At 40.0% G+C, this 20,181-nt stretch overlaps 1 protein-coding gene across 1 annotated transcript in view; it reads right to left on the bottom strand.

Moving 5' to 3' along the window:
• Positions 1-14,963, bottom strand: part of LOC150085555 (sister chromatid cohesion protein DCC1) — a 300,470-nt gene extending 285,507 nt beyond the window's left edge. The window contains exon 1 of the mRNA XM_090373339.1: positions 14,856-14,963. Within this exon, the coding sequence (XP_090229465.1) occupies positions 14,856-14,878 (23 nt within the window). The 5' untranslated portion in view covers positions 14,879-14,963. The remainder of the gene's footprint in view (positions 1-14,855) is intronic.
• Between the last annotated feature and the right edge of the window lie 5,218 nt (positions 14,964-20,181).

The following is a 20,181-nucleotide window of genomic DNA, read 5'->3' as shown; positions in this document are numbered from 1 at the left end:
GTTTGCAATAACTAGGTCGCTATATTTATTTAATTAAAAAAGTACAATTCAATTGACAATGAAATTTAATAAGATTAATAAATTTTACTGATTTCTTTTTTTTTTTTTTTTTATGTGAACCCCAAACAAGGGAGGTATTAGAATCTATAGTACTTAGTACTGCGCTTGGGTTGGAGGTTGAGAAGACGAAAGAAGATATTTGTTGACATTGGACTTGAACTTCTGTAGACTGTAATTTTCAGGAAATACGAATGAAGGAAGGTTGTTCCAGAAAACGGCAGTTGAATGAATAAATGAGGAAGATGAAAAGTTGGTTCTGTGGGGTTGAAGTTGGAGAGTAAATGGATGTTGGCTGGTGGCGGCACGTGTTCGACCTATTTTGAAAGAGAGAACGGGAATTATAGAAGCCAATTCAGAAGAACAGTGCCCATGAAAGTATCTGTAGAAGAGGCATGCAGCAGAAACAGTACGTCTATGAGAAAGCGCGTGGAGAGACTCTGTTAGAGATGAATCATTAATTAACCTAACTGCGCTCTTCTGAATGGAATCAAGAAGCCTTAGAGAGGTTTTGGGGGCACCACACCAGATGTGAGAACAATATTCCATGGCAGGGCGGATTTGCGATTTATACAGAGTGAGCAGCTGTTTGGAAGAAAAGTAACGCCGAGAGCGAAAGAGAAAATCAAGTTTTTTAGATGTAGAAGAAGCAATATTTGTAATGTGCCTGTGCCAAGAGAGATTAGAAGTCAGGGTAATCCCCAAAAGAGATATATCATTTTGCCTAGAAATCGGAGTGTCACTAAAGATAAGCATAGGAGCAGAAGAATCCTTTTTTGCGAGATATAAGACAAGACTGAGTTTTAGAAGGGTTGAAATCAACTAAGTTGTCTTTGCCCCACTGGAGAATTACCTGAAGATCGGCATTTAAGGAATTGGTAGCAGATTTTCGAGAAGTTGAAGCTGATTGAGCAGGACAAGGTTTCTCAAAATGAAAAGTGGAATGCAATGTGCTATCATCGGCAAAACTATGGATAGGATTTCCAGTCAATGGAAGAAGGTCATTAATACACAAGAGGAAAAGATTGGGGGAAAGAACTGAACCTTGGTGGACACCGGCATTAATGGAAAAGTTAGAAGACAGAGAGCCATCTACCATCACCCTCAGTGAGCGATCAGAGAAAAAACTGGATAACCAATTACTAAAAACAGTTGGCAAACCATAAGATGGAAGCTTGTTTAGAAGACCTTTATGCCAAACACGATCAAAAGCCTTTGAGATGTCAAGAGCAACTCCTTGTGTTTCACCGAACCTTTCCATTGAATTAGTCAATAAATGGGCAACATAAGCCAGAATATCACCAGTGGATCGACAATGACGGAATTCATACTGGCGATCATTGATCAGATGGAAGGTTTCAAGGTAGTTTAAGAGTTGACGGTTAATTGATTTCTCCATTACTTTAGAAAGAGTAGAAGTAATTGCAATGGGACGATAATTGGATGGGAGGGATTTGTCACCCTTTTTAGGAACTTGCTGGATATGAGCAAATTTCCAAGCAGAAGGAAAAACACCTTTGGAATAAGAAAGTGAAAAAAGGCCGCAAAGAATAGGAGTAAGTTCAGGAGCAGAGGTTTTGAGAACAAGTGGAGAAATACCATCGGGACCTGGAGCTTTCTTAGCATCAAGATTCATCAAAATCCTTCTGATATCCTTTTGACGAAAGACCACAGGAGGCATAGAATGGACCGTGTTGGGAATGATGGCAGGTGTTTTACCAAGATCATTAATACATGAGCTGGAAGAAAAATGGGATGCTAGAAGGTCAGCTTTATCCTTGGCTGAAGTGACAACAGAACCATCTGGTTTGCACAGAGTTGGGAGCAGAGATGGGCAAAAGTTGCGGCCAATAGCTTTGGCAAGAGACCAGAATGCTCGGCTACCATTAGGGAAAGAAGCAAGCTTTCTACTCTTAGCCTGTTCAAACTCTATTTTGGACTGATTAATGACTGCTTTACAATTATTGCGAGCTTTGGTGTAGGCAGAAAATGAAACTGAAGAATTAGAAACAAGCCAATTATGATATGCAACATTCTTCTCTTGAACAGCCTTAGCACATTTATTGGAAAACCAAGGTTCAGATAAAGGACGAGATTTTAAAGTGGAGTGTGGGATAAAGGATTCCATTCCTGCAAGAATAATTTCACTGACACGATCTGAGCAAACGTTGACATCAGAAGTTTTGAAACAGTAATCCGACCAAGGAAAAGAAGAAAGGAAGTCTCGCAGGTCATCCCATTTTGCATTCTTGTAATGCCAAACAACACAAGGTTAGGAATAGCCATGAGATAAAGGTTCCATTGGAGAAGAGACAATCACCAAGTTGTGATCTGAAGTGCCTAAAGGACCTCTCATTTCAACCGTGTATTTAGAAAGGTTGTTTGTGAGAAAAAGATCAAGCGTACTGGCTGTATGATTAGGATTGTCTGGAATTCTTGTAGGTAAATGAACAATCTGTGCTAGGTCATTAGTAATTGCAAAAGCCTCAGCATCCCGACCTGCTGGGTCGGTGTTACTAGAAAACGGAAGCCAGCTGGAGTTGTGAACATTAAAATCACCAAGGAAAATTACCTCCCTGTTAGGAAAGTTGGACTGGAGAAAGTCAAGTTGCAAAGAGAGGAAGTCAAAGAGAAGTCAAAGGAGTGTGGGATAAAGGATTCCATTCCTGCAAGAATAATTTCACTGACACGATCTGAGCAAACGTTGACATCAGAAGTTTTGAAACAGTAATCCGACCAAGGAAAAGAAGAAAGGAAGTCTCGCAGGTCATCCCATTTTGCATTCTTGTAATGCCAAACAACACAAGGTTAGGAATAGCCATGAGATAAAGGTTCCATTGGAGAAGAGACAATCACCAAGTTGTGATCTGAAGTGCCTAAAGGACCTCTCACTTCAACCGTGTATTTAGAAAGGTTGTTTGTGAGAAAAAGATCAAGCGTACTGGCTGTATGATTAGGATTGTCTGGAATTCTTGTAGGTAAATGAACAATCTGTGCTAGGTCATTAGTAATTGCAAAAGCCTCAGCGTCCCGACCTGCTGGGTCGGTGTTACTAGAAAACGGAAGCCAGCTGGAGTTGTGAACATTAAAATCACCAAGGAAAATTACCTCCCTGTTAGGAAAGTTGGACTGGAGAAAGTCAAGTTGCAAAGAGAGGAAGTCAAAGAGCTCCAAGTGATTAGTGGAATTGGGAGAACGGTAGAGACAACAAATGAATTTCACACAATGAGGTAGAGAGATTTTAAGCCAGAGAAGATCAAAGAGAGGAGATTCCAACTTGCCAAGTCTCTGCCAGGGAATATCAGAACGGCATATGCACAAGTACCACCTTTGAGGCGAAAGGAATCATACAGCGAATAATTTGGGCATCTGAGATGAGCAGTAGTTGAATCAACCGATAACTGAGATTTTGTCAGAAAAAGTACGTGGGGTTTGGCAGACTGCAAGTGAAAATGGACATAGTTGATATTAGAATTGAGACCCCATATATTTGTGAAATGAATTAGGAAGTCCTTGGGAGGTTTAGATCTTTTCGCAGATAAGCTTGCTCTATTAGCTTGACAATTCATGGTGTATTCAATAGTAAGAAAAAGTAGGTGGGACATGCTGTATGAAGTAATGAAATTTTTGGATAGGGCGTACACGTGGTAAGAATATACCCAGATCCTTGACATAACGTGGCCTCGACAATGCTCCCCGCATACACACTACTCGGACTCCTTCCAGTCACTATCTGGCAGAGTAGAGGTAGCAAGATTATACACTAGCTGATCCGGAAGCCTCCTAGAGAGTTACCAATAGGTTCGGTCCGGTGTACTAACTAGCGGCCGGCCTGCGAACACCGTTTTAGAGCTGTACCCTCGAAATGTAAGGAATATTGGATCTCGCCACGACGTTCATCATAATCTCAAAAGTCATTCATCATACTGCATGATTTAAGAGATAGGAAAGGGTTGACCGGAACTTAGCTCTAGAGACTAAACATGGGTTCCACCACTTCAAGCCTCCAATAAGCAAAGTGGTGGTATTTCACCGGTTGATGAGAGAGATTAATTGATACTACTATACTCGCTATCTAGTTTTCCGTTAAACCGTACGCTAGCACACGTTGTATAGTATAACAATGGGGGCAAGTTACGAATGGTTTAATCTTTGGACACGAGGTATTATTTACTTTCCAAATCACGCTATCTAAATGAAAAATAAACCACGGAGCTTGACTAGGTCTATAAGCTACTTATAGAAAATAATTTAATCTAACAATTAAGTCAATAAAGTGGCTAAGTATAATTAAAAACCTTTCATTCGTGGGAGCTGCAAAACCTGTCCACACGTGGATTTGATACCCTTACCAATACTAAATAATAACCTAGAAAATCCCTATCTATATTCAATTTAAACTAAAGTATTTTTACTAGAAATATAAAATAACTCTAAAAAAAAATTAATATGCCAATTTAAGTCAATAAAAAAACAAAAACTTCCCTATTTGCTGGAGCCGTAAAAACTTCCACTTGTCACTCTCACACTAGCAAGACTTTTGTGGATTTATTGGATGACTGTTTTCAACAGCAACATGTTCGAGAGACAACCAGAGGGAGTAATACTCTTTATCTGATTATAAGCAGTGATTATTCATGCATTAAGAATTTGCAGGTAAAAGAACCACTGGGTGAGAGTGATCACAATGTACTGATGTGGGAATTACTTAAAGATGTAACTACCATCAAGGCTAAAGGGAAGGGCTTTTGCTTTCATAAAGGTGACTACAGTGGTCTCAAACAGTTTTTAAATTCTGTACAGTGGAATCAACTGATGATGTTACCAACGTTGAATTCTAAATGAGAAGCCTTCAGGGACTTAATTTTGGAGGCTACTAGACTTTTCATTCCAACTAAGAAATACTGTTCAAGGTTTAGGCCTAAATGGATGTCAGATGAAGGATGAAATGGATGCCAGATGAAGCTCGTGGCATTAAAGAAGAATGTATGGGATGTATATAAAGTATCAGGTGACACAAAAGCCTATGGCAGGTATAAACTAGTCTGTAATCAAGTCACAAAGGAGGTTAGGCAGGGGAAAGCAGATTACAAGAAATCTTTGGCAAAGGATGCAAAGAAAAACATCAAAGAGTTCTTTACTTATGTAAACTCTAGAAGGAAAGGGATGAATCAGATTGGACCACTTAACATAGATGGGTTGACTATTCATGATCACAATCAGGTAGCTGATAAACTGAATGAGTATTTTGCATCTACATTCAGACATGAAGAGTCATTCAATGAGGGGAGTGCCAGAAGTTTATCAAACGCTAACAGGGAGCTAAGTGATTTTGTAATACCTGAGAGCACAGTGGAGGAGAAATTGTTTAAGTTAAACATAAGGAAGGCACTTGGGGTGGACAGGATCTATCCAGTTATATTAAAGGAGGCAGCAAAGGAAGTAAGCAAACCCTTAACCATAATTATGAGAGCTTCCTTGGAGTCAGGAGAGGTCCCCATGGACTGGCGGTGTGCAAATGTATCACCAATTCACAAAGCGGGTTCAAAAGGTGACACAAGTAACTACAGACCTGTTAGTTTAACTTGTGTTCTGGGGAAAATAAGGAAATCACTGGTTAAAGAAACATTGCAGGATCATCTAGACAAGAGTGCAGTAGTAATAGTAAGACACAGCATGGGTTTGTTAAAGGGAGGTCTTGTCTGACCAGTTTAATTGGATTACAGAACCTGATGTGGTCACAAAGGAACTAAGTGCCAAAAATAATTTTGATATCATATACTTGGATTTCAGGAAAGCTTTTGATACTGTTGCACATCGAAGGCTGCAGTACAAATTAGAGAGGGAAGGCATTAAGGGTAAAAAAAAAGGTAAACTGCAGCCATTATCAACCCACTGCGGGATGGAAGCCTCCTCAACAATTCATGCTGAGAGCATTAAGGGTAAGTTGCTACAATGGATAAAGGGATGGTTGAGTGGGAGATGACAGAGAGTGGTAATCAATGAACACTGCTCTTCATGGACAAATGTTGTTAGTGGAGTTCCCCAAGGTTTGGTGTTGGGCCCATTGTTGTTTTGTATATTTATCAATGATATTGATGAAGGTATATCAGGTTTAATGTCAAAGTTTGCAGATGATACAAAGGTTGGCATGGTTATTAACGAGAGTAAAGACAGTATGCTACTCCAACTGGATCTAGATAAGTTGGGAAAACGGGCTGAGAAGTGGCAGCTGAAGTTTAACATTGACAAATGCAAAGTACTGCATATGTTTGTTTGTTATTTGGTTTTTAGGAGCATTAGCAACTAAGGCCATATTGCTCCGGGATATGCGGTGGTCATTACCTGACCTTTCCGCATCCTCTGTATTTGGTGGTGATGGGCTCGAACCCCGGTCTAATCAAGAAACGTGTGCTACGCACTGCTGCTCCTTCCCACCTGGCTACGGAGGCACCTAGTACTGCATATGGGTAGAGATCACCGAAGAGAGAAACGTATCAACTTTGTGGTACTACTCTCAGGGAAGTGGAAAGTGAAAAAGAACTGGGGATAATTGTGCAGATAAATATGAAGTTCACTGAACAGTGCAGACGGGCAGCCAGGGCAGGTCATAGAGTCTTGTCAATGATATATAGGAATTTTGCTAGCAGGGACAGGGAGGTGATTATCCCATTGTACAAGGCAATAGTCAGGCCACACCAAGAGTACTGTGTACAGGTATGGAGGCCTCATTTTAGGAAGGACGTAGAGTCGATAGAACAAGTTCAAATAAAGGCAACAAGATTGGTGAGAGGAACAAAGGGGTGCTCTTACCAAGAAAGGTTTAAGTTCTGCAAACTGCAGCACCTGGAGAGTAGGCACTTGCGAGGTGATCTGATTGATGTGTATAAGGCCTTGAATGGGTTGAGCAAGCTGAATGCTGATGGGATTCTTCCTCTTGCTGAGATTAAGAACCTGAGGGGACATAAATTCAAATTGAGGAAAGACAGTTGTAGAACAGATGTGCAGAAATTTGCCTTTAGCCCATGGGTAGTTGATTGGTGGACCAGGCTGCCATCTTTTGTTGTGGAAGCTAATAGCCTAAATAAATTTAAGGCTGAGCTGGACAGTCATTTGGAACAAATTTCAGGAAAGCTTTTAATGCTGTTGCACAAAAGACTGCTGTACAAATAGGAGCAGTATGGCATTAAGGATAAGTTGCTGCTATAGATAAAGGGATGGTTGAGTGGGAGAAGACAGAGAAAGGTAATCAATGGACAGTGCCCTTCATTGATTAATGTTATTAGTTGAGTCCCCAAGGGTTCGGTGTTGGGCCCATTGTTGTTTTCTATATCTATCAATGATATTGATGAAGGTATATCAGCCTTAATGTCCAAGTTTGCAGATGATATGAAGGTTGGAAGAGTTGTTAATGACAGCATGCTACTGCAGCAGGAACTAGGAAAATGAAAAAAAACCTACGGGTTTTTTTCATTCTCCTGGTCTTGTCATTGATATACAGAAATTTTTCTAGCAGGGATTAGGAGATGATTATCCCTTTGTATGAGGCAATACAAGTCTGGAGGCCTCGTTTTTAGGAAGAAGGTAGAGTTGCTGGAACAAATACAGAGAATGGAACGAGATTGGTGAGGGAAACAAAGGGTTGCTCATACCAAGAAAGGCTTAAGTTCTGCAAATTGCAGAGTATGGCGACTAGGCACCTGTGAGGTGATTTGATTGAGTTGTATAATGCTTTGAATGGTTTGAGGAAGCTCTTTGCTGATAGAATTCTTCCTTTTGCTTATTATGCACTTGAGGGAGCATAAATTCAAACTGAGGAAAGACAGTTGCAGAATTGATGTGCAGAAATTTACCTTTAACCAGCAGGTGGTTGATTGTTACAACAAACTTCCATCTCTCATTCTGAAAGTTGATAGCTTAAATAAATTCAAGGAAAGCATTAGCATTAGCAGAGGCATATGATGCAAGAAAGCAAGCTTATGCAGCATCAGCCAAAAAAAAAAAAAAAAAAAAAGAAAACAACCACTACTCCCATTTCACCCCTCCGTTCATTCGAAATACCTGTCCAGCTGAGCCTTAAATTTATTTAGGCTATCAACTTCAACAACAAACGATGGGAGTCTATTCCACAAACCAACTGCCCGCTGGCTAAAGGCAAATTTCCGCACATCTATCCGACATCCGTCCTTCCTCAATTTGAATTTATGCCCTCTCAGGTGATTATTCTGAGCAAGAGGAAGAATCCCATCGGCATTGAGCATGCTCAAGCCATTCAAAGCCTTATACACCTCTATCAGATCACCTCGCCGATGCCTAGTCTCCAGGCTCTGTAATTTGCAAAACTTAAGCCTTTCTTCGTAAGAGCAACCCTTTGTTCCATTCACCAATCTTGTTGCCCTTCTCTGTACTCATTCCAGCAGCTCTACATCCTTCCTGAAATGAGGCCTCCAGACCTGTATACAGTACTCAAGGTGTGGCCTGACCAATGCCTTATACAAGGGAATAATCACATCCCTGTCCCTGCTTGAAAAACTCCTGTATATCATTGACAAGACACCATGAGCTACTCTTGCAGCTCGTCTGCACTGCTCAGAGAACTTCATATCTGCCTGCACAATTACCACCAGGTCCTTTTCATTCTCTACCACTGTCAGCGTAGTACCACAGAGTTGATACGCTGATCTGGGGTTACTGTTTCCCATATGTAGTACTTCACATTTGTCAATGTTAAACTTCATTTGCCACCTCTCAGCCCATCTGCTCAACCTTTCCAGATCCTGTTGCAGCAGCATAGTATCAGTAGTGTCCTTAACAACCCTGCCAACCTTGGTATCATCTGCAAACTTGGACATTAAGCCTGATACACCATCATCAATATTATTTATAAATACAGAAAACAACAATGGATTCAACACTGAACCCTGAGGAACTCCACTAATAACATTAGTCCACGTTGAGCAGTGTCCATTGATTACCACTCTCTGTCTTCTGCCACTCAACCATCCCTTTATCCATAGCAGCAATTTGCCTCCAATGCCACACTTCTCCAATTTGTGCAGCAGTCTTCCATGCGCAACAGTATCAAAAGCCTTTCTAAGATCCAAATATATAATATCAAAGTTATTCCCTGCATTCAGTTATAGCTCAGACACAGCATGGTTTTGTTAAAGGCAGGTCTTGTCTGACCAATTTGATTGGATACTATGATGTAGTCACAAAAGAATATTATTTATAATATTCTTTTGTGTGGACTGGAGATGTGATATTCTAACATCTCCAGTGGACTGGACTGGAGATGTGATATTCTAACATCTCCAGTCCATGGGTACCTCCCCTGAGGCCAAAGAAGCTCTCATAATTATGGCTAGGGGTTTGCTTACTTCCTTTGCTGCCTCCTTTAATATACCTGGATAGATCCCATCCACCCCGGGTGCCTTTTTTATGTTTATCCTCAACAATTTCTCCTCCACTTTCCTCTCAGTTATTAGAAAATAATCTAGCCCACTGCCACTGTTTACTTCACCTACGACATTCCCCTTCCTGAATAACTCCTCATGTGTGAATGTAGATGCAAAATACTCGTTTAGATTGTTAGCCACCTGAGCTGGATCCTCAACTGTTGAACCATCAACATCCAGTGGACCAATCTGATTCATCCCTTTCCTTCTTGAGTTTAATAGGTAAAGAACTCTTTTCTGTTTTTCTTTGCATCCTTTGCCAAGGATTTCTCATAATCTGCCTTTGCCTGCCTAATCTCCTTTGTGACTTGGTTACAGACCAACTTATATCTATCATAGGCTTCCATGTCACCCATTAATTTGTATGTATCCCATGCATTTTTCTTCTCTGCCATATGTCTCATTAGTTCATCTGACAACCATTTAGGCCTGAACCTTGAACAATATTTCTTGGTTGGTATGTAAAGCCTGGTAGCTTCCAAGATTAGTTCCTTGAATGCTTCCCATTTTGAATTTGCTGTTGGTAACATCATCAGTTGGTCCCACTGTATAGAATTTAAATACTGTCTCAGACCATCACAGTCGCCTTTACGAAAGCAAAAACCCTTCCCTTTACCTCTGATGGTAGTTACCTCCTTGAGTAAATCCAACTTCAGCACACTGTGATCACTGCCACCCAGTGGTTCCTTTATCTGCAGATTCCTAATGCATGAAGAATCACTACTGATAATCAGATCAAGAGTATTACTCCCTCTAGTTGCCTCCCGAACATGCTGGTGTAGAAAACAATCATCCAATAAATCCACAAAAGCCCTGCTGGTGTGCGAGTGACCAACCCACAAATTCCAATCAATATCTGGGAAATTAAAATCTCCCATTATAAGACTCTCTGATTTACTGGCCCATTCTATTTCCGTGTACAGTATCTTATTATACTCATCAGAGTCATTAGGCCTATAGCACACTCCTACTCTCAATTTTGATTTACCTATGCTTATGTCACACCAAACTGACTCGACACTGCCCTGTCCATCAATGTCGACTGGCTTCACTTCCTTGGATTTTATGTGTTTTTTAACTAATAGCATAACCCCTCCTCCCCTCCTGTCCTTTCTATCCTTTCTATACACATTGTACTCCCCAAATTCCAGTTCTGCATTCCTTATATCTGTGTGACACCACGTCTCTGATATCCCAACAATATCTGCCTTTGATGTTTTGAGCAATACCTCAAATTCATCAAATTTATTTACTAAACTCCTAGCATTGGTGTACACACAAGTATACATGCACCTTTTTCTATTCTTAACTACCCTAACACAACCCATGTGTTTACTTGTATCACAATGACTTCCAGCAGTCTCTGAAATATCCTGCATCTTGTTTTTCAGGCTTCTGCTCATTCCAATAGAAGCAGTGCAAGAATCTCTTTCACCTCTGCCAGTGGCTACTGTTAATCCATTAGTCTTTGTCTCCCCCCAAGCTAGCAGTTTTCCGACCCACCTAACACTGCCTCGATAGCATCAGCAAATATTCTTGCACCCTTTCTATTTAAGTGTATCCCATCCCTGTAGTAGCAATCTCTCCTGTTAACAAGTACATTCCAGGCTGAAAAAAATTCTACCCCTTGAGCCTTGCACAATCTTTCCAGGGCCGAATTGATCGACAAGGCTCTCATCATATACTCCCTCCTATCGTGTCTGGGCAGAATTGCAGACACTTTCAAATTCAACCCTACTTCACGGCTTTTTTTCAACAGTGACCTGTACTTGTTAAGTAATTCCGCTGGTCTCCTACTCTTAATATCATTAGTGCCAACGTGTACAACTATATCACCTTTAGTGCCCTTAAAAGATGATATCTGCTCTACCACGTCATCAACCTTTGCCCCTGGCAGACATACCCTGGTCCTGTTCCACCTATCCTTTTTACAAAGCATGTTCCCCGTTTCCCTGACAATAGAGTCACCAACAACTACTAGTTGTTGGTGACTCTATTGTCAGGGAAACGGGGAAAGGAAGGAGTTGGTGACTCTATAAAAAGGAGGATCAACGGATAAGGAGTAATTACATACCTGCCAGTTGAACTTCTGTTCAAGGGAAAATGATTAAGTACTTGATTAGAAAAGCAATGCAGGTCATCTAGACAAGACTGCAATTTTGATATCAAGTTCTTGGATATTCGGAAAGCTTTTGACACTAGGAGCTCACCCAGGCAAACCCAGGGTCCTGAGCTGGATATCACCATTCTTCTCTTTCTTGCTTTCTTGGTGATTCCTTTCTACATCTAACTCTCTCTCTCTCTCTCTCTCTCTTTCTCAGGGTAATACAGGATTTTTTTTTTTTTTGGCTGGTGCAGCATAAGCCACAGGTTTCCTTGCACCATACGGCTAATAATAATAATAAGAAGAAGAATAGAAAAACGTTTGGAGCGAATGAATAGGTGAAGTGGGATGAGTTGTTTTTTGTTTTTTTTTTTTTGGCTAATGCTGTATAAGCTTGCTTTTTTTGCATTATATGCCTCTGCTAATAGTAATATCATAAAAAAAAACAGGACTCTTCTGCTCCTATGCTTATCTTCGAAAACAGATTTCTATAGAAGATCGCATATCTGTTAGGGATCATCCTGACTTAATCTCTCTCTCTCTCTCTCTCTTGACATAAGTACATCATTGCTTCCTCTACATCTAAAAAACTTGGTTTTCTCTTTCACTGTTGGCATTTCTTTTCTTCTAAACCACTTCTCACACTGTACAAATCTCAAATATGCCCTACTATGGAATATTGTTCCTGCATATAGTGGTTGACCCCCAAAACCTCTCTCTCCCAGGAATGGAATGGAATCTAGAATTGGAATGTAATTTAGAAGCCTCTCTCAGGCTTCTAAATTCCATTCAAAAAAGGGCAGTTAGGTTAATTAATGACCCATCTCTAACAAAATCTCTCTACTCACATTCTTATACACATTCTATTTTTGCTGCATGCCTTTTCTATAGATACTTCTGTGGGCACTGTTTTTCTGAATTGGCTTTTATAATTCCTGCTCTCTAAAAAGAATTGTGACAAATACTTGTACATGACTAAGCCACAGAGGGCAACCGTGATCTGCACATCTTCAAATGTGACAGTTACATGAACGTGACTAAACCACAGAAAACTTGATCTCCCACCTATGACCTACACATCTTCAATTGTGACAGTTACTTGGACGTGATTCAACCACAGGAAAGGACCTTGCCTCTCGACCATGACTTGTGCGCCAAGTGGCAATCAATACCAACTTTCTTGTCTGGTATCTTTTGACTCCCATTCCCTTCCCCCACTCACCCAGTGGAGTTTACTCCACCTAATAATTTAGGGGATGCCTTCCTCTACACCTCAATATATTTCTTATATTTCCCAATCTTTGTCTGGTTTATTTTATATATATAGGTCCTGTCACTGAAAGCTCAGTTACTTAAGGTAATTAAGGTAATTAAGTGGCAGGTAATTAAGTGGCAGGACCTGCCAGAGAATAATGGCAGTCTGGCTTATCTCTTAGCGGTCTGTATGGGCAATGTGGGATCCCATTAGGGGTCCTGCAGCCAAAAACCAGACCACAACAGAACCCGACATAATACTTCTCACATACAATACTTTTGTCTGGCTTTTACAGAGTAATGTATACCTCACAAGAGTACTTCTGGCACAGTTTTAGAAAACCAATGGTGGTGCCCACTCCCCAAACACTATGTACAACTTCAAACTCACAGAACCAACTTTTCTTCCTCATTTATTTGTTTAATTTCTATTTTCTGGAACAACCTCCATTCATACGTATTTCCTGAAAATTATAATCTCCAGAAATGTAAGTCTAATGTCAAAAAGTATCTTCTCAACATTCAACCCATGCTTGGTACTAAATACTATAGGTTCTAATATGACTTGTGCTTGGCGTTTTCATAAAAAAAAAAAAAAAGACTATTTCTTCACTTTTCTGTACACTATCTTGATTTCTTTATTGCTAGCCCATCTATTGGATAAATTTAAGGAAGAGTTAGTGCCTGTTTGGCTCTTTTCTATATGTGATATACTGTCAACCTTCACTTTTCCCATAGTCAATTCCGATACCTTATCATTAACCTCATCCTCTCTTTAAAGGATGAGGTTTACAACCCGAGCATGCATGATATTCACCTTTTCTTTTCTTTTAACAGAGTAATACTGCACCTTCTTTCATATTTAATTTGCAAATTCTCCCATTACCTCTTTTTTTGCCTTTTCTTACCACAAATTTGTTTTCTGTCCCTTCCCTCATACATTTCAACAATACACAATTAAATTTTATCTCCCTTATATAAACACATTTCCTTAATTTAATACTTAGATCTAAACAACCAATCCTAATTATATTAGATTTAAATAATAATTATTACCATTTTTACACTGTGTCGGGAGTACCCTCCATACTACTGTTATTTCTAATTCACAGCATACACTGTAAACCCCTGGGGGTCACATCTGGTGAAGAATGATATCATCATTCTTCTCTTTTTTTGGTGATTCCCTCCTACTTCTCTCTCTCTCTCTCTCTCTCTATCAGGGTACTCAAATTTTTTTTTTTGGGTGGTGCAACATAAGCCTCAGGCTTCCCTGCACCATATGGCTAATAATAATAAAATTTGCTGGTGTTACTATATATTCATTGGGGGGGGGGGGGTTATTTCACAGGTATGTCAATTTGAAATGAAATGGTCCAGATAAATTATCGTGACTGTTGCTCTGAAGACATTACCACAATAATCTGTCTGGTTTAATTACATAAATAATGTTCTGTATATCATCGCAGTTCTTTCCTGATCTTTGTTTTTTTGCTAAAAACGTATTCTTGCAACCCTCCCCACAAACTAATGAGGCCATCATCACTGATATTTATAAGATTCTTACTTTTTATACCTTATTTTTCTAATTTACTGTTGATCTATACATAAGTAGTTATTTTCATTATAAATGTATATATCATAATTATCTTTTGACTTTTACTACTCTTTTTCTATTTTTATCTATTTTGTTTTTATTTATTTATTTCTGCAACCTACTCATTGAACACCTAATTTTATATTTTCTATACACACTTTATACTTTTAGATACATATACTAGTTATATTACATTCTTCTTTTGGCTACTTTGTTTTGATGATTTACCCTCTTAAGTCTTTGAGTCTTCCTTATACCCCAATAATTCACATTTTCTCTTATTACTATATATATATGTACTATGTATATAAAGTGCTTAGCATCATAACCTGCGCCTTAGTCTATATATATATATATGTTTAAATGGATACACATATACTCGTACCTAACATTCGTATATCCCGCCATCTTCTATATGTAAATCATTAGAGACGGTATTTCCGGTAACTCTTACCACAGAGAAGTAAGATATGTTACTACTCTGTGACTTGTACTATTTTCGAACAGGATAGCGTAATCAAAATCAAAATAGTGATAGCTACTTTAGGAAATTTACTTTAGGAAAAATTTTAAATTATTACCCATTTATATACAATTATATTGTATATAACTATAAAAAATAAAATAAATTATATTTATATAAATATAATAAATCATATGGTATATAAATGTGGTATACATGGTACATAAATATAATAAATTATATTTATATACCATGTCTGTAAACTGCGTGTGTCCTCTGGTCGATTTGCCTATTTTGCTGGATGAAAACATTCCACTTTCTGGGTAAAAAAACCTTATTATCTATGCTTGAGACGAACTAACTCAGACACGAAGTGAAAAAAGTCCCTTAAACTTCCTCGGATTATCGACAGAATTCGAACCCGGAATTTTTCCACTCAGTATACAAAGAACGGTGACGATACCACAATACCACCGGCGCAGATAGTTACTGTAGGAAAATAACAATTAATACAGTAATACATTGCTCGATAAAATTAACAGAACAAAATGTTTATCATGAATATTTTACTCTGAACAGCACCGCAGAAAGCAAATATTTTATTTAATAATCATCCTGGCATGCAAATTACGATAATCCAACAAGAAATCAATCTACAACCTTACAGAACCGTATATCATGCAAATTATTCAAGCCTGTAAAAATACGGGTTGCAACAAAATCACTTTATTCTGGGTTTTATTTTTTTATTTTTATTTATTTATTTTTTTTTTTAGCTTGTTCAGTGAAATCCAGTACTCAGGATGATAATTCATCATCGTTTAGATGATTCTTTGAGACGGCGAGCACAGACGAAGATGGTAAGTTGGTTTACGTATCACGCAATGTCTTCTCAGCACTATGGAAGCAGTTTCGCGAGAAGAACCATTTGGAGTTTACCTACCGTGGTCTATACCAACTCTCCAAAGGACGAAGCGCTTGGACTTCATTGTGGACCCTGCAAACGACTCCAAATCAGAACGTAAACGTCTCTCCCTATACCTTCAGTAGGTCTAGCAAAACCGCTGGCAAGCATCAAGCAAGGGTGAAATTACTAGAACATTTAAACCCAATATACAACTAGTATTCTCAAATTATCCACCTTGGCTCTCTCCCAGACTCCTTGTTACCTATCTGCTAACTGGACACGGCGCTAAGTCCGCATCCTTGAAGATAAAGTTCAAGAATTCGAACTTAACTACACCCCCGTTATGCAACGGGAAACGTGGAGACATCTAATGTACGACTGCCAACTGTACGAAAAGCTCCGCTGCCCGCTCATAACAAACACCCAACTAATATTACAAGACCAGGAGCACTTCCTACTAACTGAAGAAGACACCTACAATGCTTTCACCCAGTTCGCCCAAGATCTCTTTACAAGAAGAAGGATGTTCCCACAACCACAACCACAACTGCGGCCGTAAAGAGTCTACTCGGCATAAACTATGGCAAGGACGTGATACAAACATAACCCTGAACGGAATAAACTGCCCCCACAAACAGACTACACCACCGACAGCTTCAACTGTAGTGAGTACAAGAATCAAGAAATGAAGACGATATGGACGGGACTAGTCTCATGAAAGACTACTAAATAAATGAGACCTTTGGATACCTTGGTTGAGATACTGTCCCATGAGTGACCTTCCACCGAATGATGACACAAGCCATGTTGGCGGTCTGAGCCGGCACCCTTTCCTGGCCCACCTTTCCTTCCCTTTCCTCGGTAGGGGGGAGTAGACGGTCCTCCTGTTTCCTCCCCTCTTCCCCATCTCCACTTTCCCTTCTAGTGGGACATAAGCATGCCCCAACGAAATCTGGAGTCGTCTTGCCTGTTGACTCCAATATTACGGTCTTTATCACCCCAGCCTTCAGTCTCCCTCCCCCACTATCTAATACAAGCGAATGCCCCACGATTTCCAAACCTAATTACATTTACCCAAATTACATTCGTCCATTAATATTTCAGGCCTTTCAAAATCCTAACACTATCTCAACTACGCGATTATTCTCTTTTTTTTTTTTTAGGTTCTAGCCGCCGAAATCTCAGGAAATTAAGCGGCAGGACCTGCCAGAGTAAACCTTAGTCTTACTGGTGTTTCCGGGTCTGCTCCCACGAGGTTTAGTGTGGGCAACGTTGGGACCCACCAGGGTCTCAGCGGCTAAATGACCAGAATAGCAACGGTACACAACACTACACACCACAATAACCATACACTTTTAAATCTCTGGCCTTTACAATGTACTGTGTCTCAGACGACAATGTAAACTACGTGGAGTTGGGTGAAACCCCTGGTGCTCTCCTCACCATCATTAGCAAACTCTATAAAAGATTATTACTACCAAGAATAAACCATTATTACAAAGTGGCAAACCTACACTCAACAAACCAGTACGGGTTTAAATCAGTTCGATCTACTGTTGACGCCCTCGAAAGCTTAATTACTCAAGCACAAAAAACGGAGAAAAAATACTTCCTAGCTATCCCCATTGCCGTTGCCAGAGCGTTCGACACCTTAGATGTCCGAGGGTCCTGGGTCGGTTCCGGAAGGGAGGGGTCCTGGCAACCTGTTCAATGTGTTCCGAAGCTACCTCACTGACAGAGAAATAAAGGTCAACACTCCCTGCAAAGAAATAAGAAGGAAAATCTTCAGAGGCTGCCCACAGGGATCAGTCCTAGGACCAACGTTTTGGAACCTCCTGATGGATCAATTCCTGCACAAAGACCTGGAAGGGAACCGCTCGCATGCTTTTGTGGACGACCTCGTCCTGCCAATAGACGCTAATTCAAGAGAACAACTAGAAATACTAGCAAATCACGCCCTGCAAATCCTCCCGGACTCGACTAGACTACATCTACTCCAAATTTCACCAACAAAAACAAATTCTATACTCTTAGAGGGAGTATTGGACACCCGCAGACCACCCCAAATAAAGATTGGCAACACAACCGTACGGCTAAGCACAGAACTTAAATACTTGGGAATCATACTGAATACCCACTTATCGTTCAAACCTCACCTCAATTATCTCAGAAGAAAAATACAGAGCTGCACCGCCATGATAAACAGGAATTCCGGGCGAGACTGGGGAATAGAACAACGAAAAATAATGCTCTATTATAAAGCAGCATTTCTACCAATTGTAACCTACGCAGAGGCTACATGGTACAAAAAGGCCGTGTGCGCCGGTGGTACAGTGGTATCGTCACCGTCCTCCCCACACCGGATGGAAAAGGCCCTGGTTCGAAACTCGTCGATGATGTGAGGAACTTTAATGGGCTTTTTTCATCCGTAGCAGAGTTAGTCGGTCTCAGACGTAGATAGCAAGGTTTTTTCCCCAAAAACAGGAGGTTTTTCGTGTGCAGCAAACAGATAAATCAACCATAGAACACACGCAATTAACAGACATAAGACACAGCACGGCAGATGAATTTAATTATTCGGGTGGTCAAAATATAATACTTTGGTTCAAAAAGGCCAGCACTGCTGTTAATCCTAAATTCTATACACAGAATAATGCTCCTCACTGCCACCCGCGCCTGCAGCACGGTGAGCACTCGTGTCCTACAAATCATCGCTGGAACCCTTCCCATAGACCTCGAGGTGGTTAGGAAAGGATACTCTAGGAGCTTAGTAAGGGTAACGCTGGCACGCACCAGGACTTTGATGCAAATCCCGGAAACAACCGCGCGGCAGAAAAATAAAAGCTTCAGTCCGACTTGCTGCAGGCGTGGAAAACGTGCTGGGCACCTCTACAAAAGCCAGATAACCAAGATGTTTTTCCCAATGTGGACAGATTCCAGCCAAAGCTGCCAACTTGGTATGCACCGGGTCTATTTGCAACTTAGCTGCTCACAGGACATGTTGCTCTAAATGTCAAACTTACTGCACTGGAAAAAAAAATCAAATTACTATATTAGGGTTACCCGTAAATGATTACATTAACCTGTATTCGTGTCTATAAATTGCGTGTGTTCTCTGGTCGATTTGCCTGTTTTTCTGGACGAAAAAACCTCAGTTTCTGAGGGAAAAAACCTTGCTATCTACGCCTGAGACCGACTAACTCAGCCACGGAGTGAAAAAAGCCCACTAAAGTTCCTCGCGTCATCGACGGGATTCGAACCCGGGCCTTTTCCACCCGGTGTGGGGAGGACAACTGCACTGGGAATAGTGGGCGATCCAAACTACACCGCGGGCGTACAAGAAACGTGGGCTCACCTGATAATCGACTCCCAACAATATGACGACCTCCGCTGTCAACTGGTGACAAAATTGAAACACTCCCCCAAAGACCAGGAACAATATATCCTGAATGACAAAGAATCAAACACAGCCTTCACTGATTATGCCCAGGAATTATTCGCTAGGCGTTGAACCATACAATCTCAACATGGATCCGCAACCTAATCAAAAGGCGAATGAAGATTCAGAGACGAAAACTATATGTATGTGTATACCTGTATCACAGTGGCACCAGGACTATTCATCCGTCTCCAGAAATTGTCATGTAGAAAAAAAAAAAAAAAATCCTCTTAATCAAATCGGCCTGAAGTCTAAATGTGTATTTACCAGTTATCTGTGCCGTCAGTTGGCAGCCATCAACATGGGAAAATACCACTCGATGCTCACCCTAACACAGGGAGCCGAACCTAGGTAACATAGCACAAGAAAATCCCGAACCCACCAGTAACCGTGCAACCCGGCAGGTGCCTGCAAAATCCCGCTCCCAGTTGGTCGCCCACACCCGAAAGCCAGAAAAAAAATAATAATAATAAATAAATAATTGAAAAAATAATAAATAAATAAATAAATAAATTTCATTAAAAACAAAATAAATAAATATATATATATATATATATATATATAAAAATTAAAAAAAAAAAAAAAAAGTCATATCCCCTGGCAAACGGGAGATATATAATTTCCCGCCTACAGTTACCCTGAAACTACAGCAAAAAAATACATAAATAAAATAACAATAATAAATAGAAAATTAAAATAATAGTAATAATAAATAAAAATTATTTTTTTTTTCCTTTCTTCCCTTTTTACTGCTCAGCAAGACCAGAAGTTGAAATTACAAGGAAAGACATCTGTCTCCACATATTAAATACAAATCTTGCAAAATCTTGCAGGGCATTAAAATGCCTTCTATTTGTGAGGTATAATTTTTCATTTCCAGGACCTAACTCGACAATAGCATT

Source organism: Mastigoproctus giganteus, chromosome 5 (assembly GCF_048544385.1).
Source record: "Mastigoproctus giganteus isolate SK-2022 chromosome 5, ASM4854438v1, whole genome shotgun sequence".
NCBI lineage: Eukaryota > Metazoa > Arthropoda > Arachnida > Uropygi > Thelyphonidae > Mastigoproctus > Mastigoproctus giganteus.
This window is presented reverse-complemented; position numbering and strand designations above follow the sequence as displayed.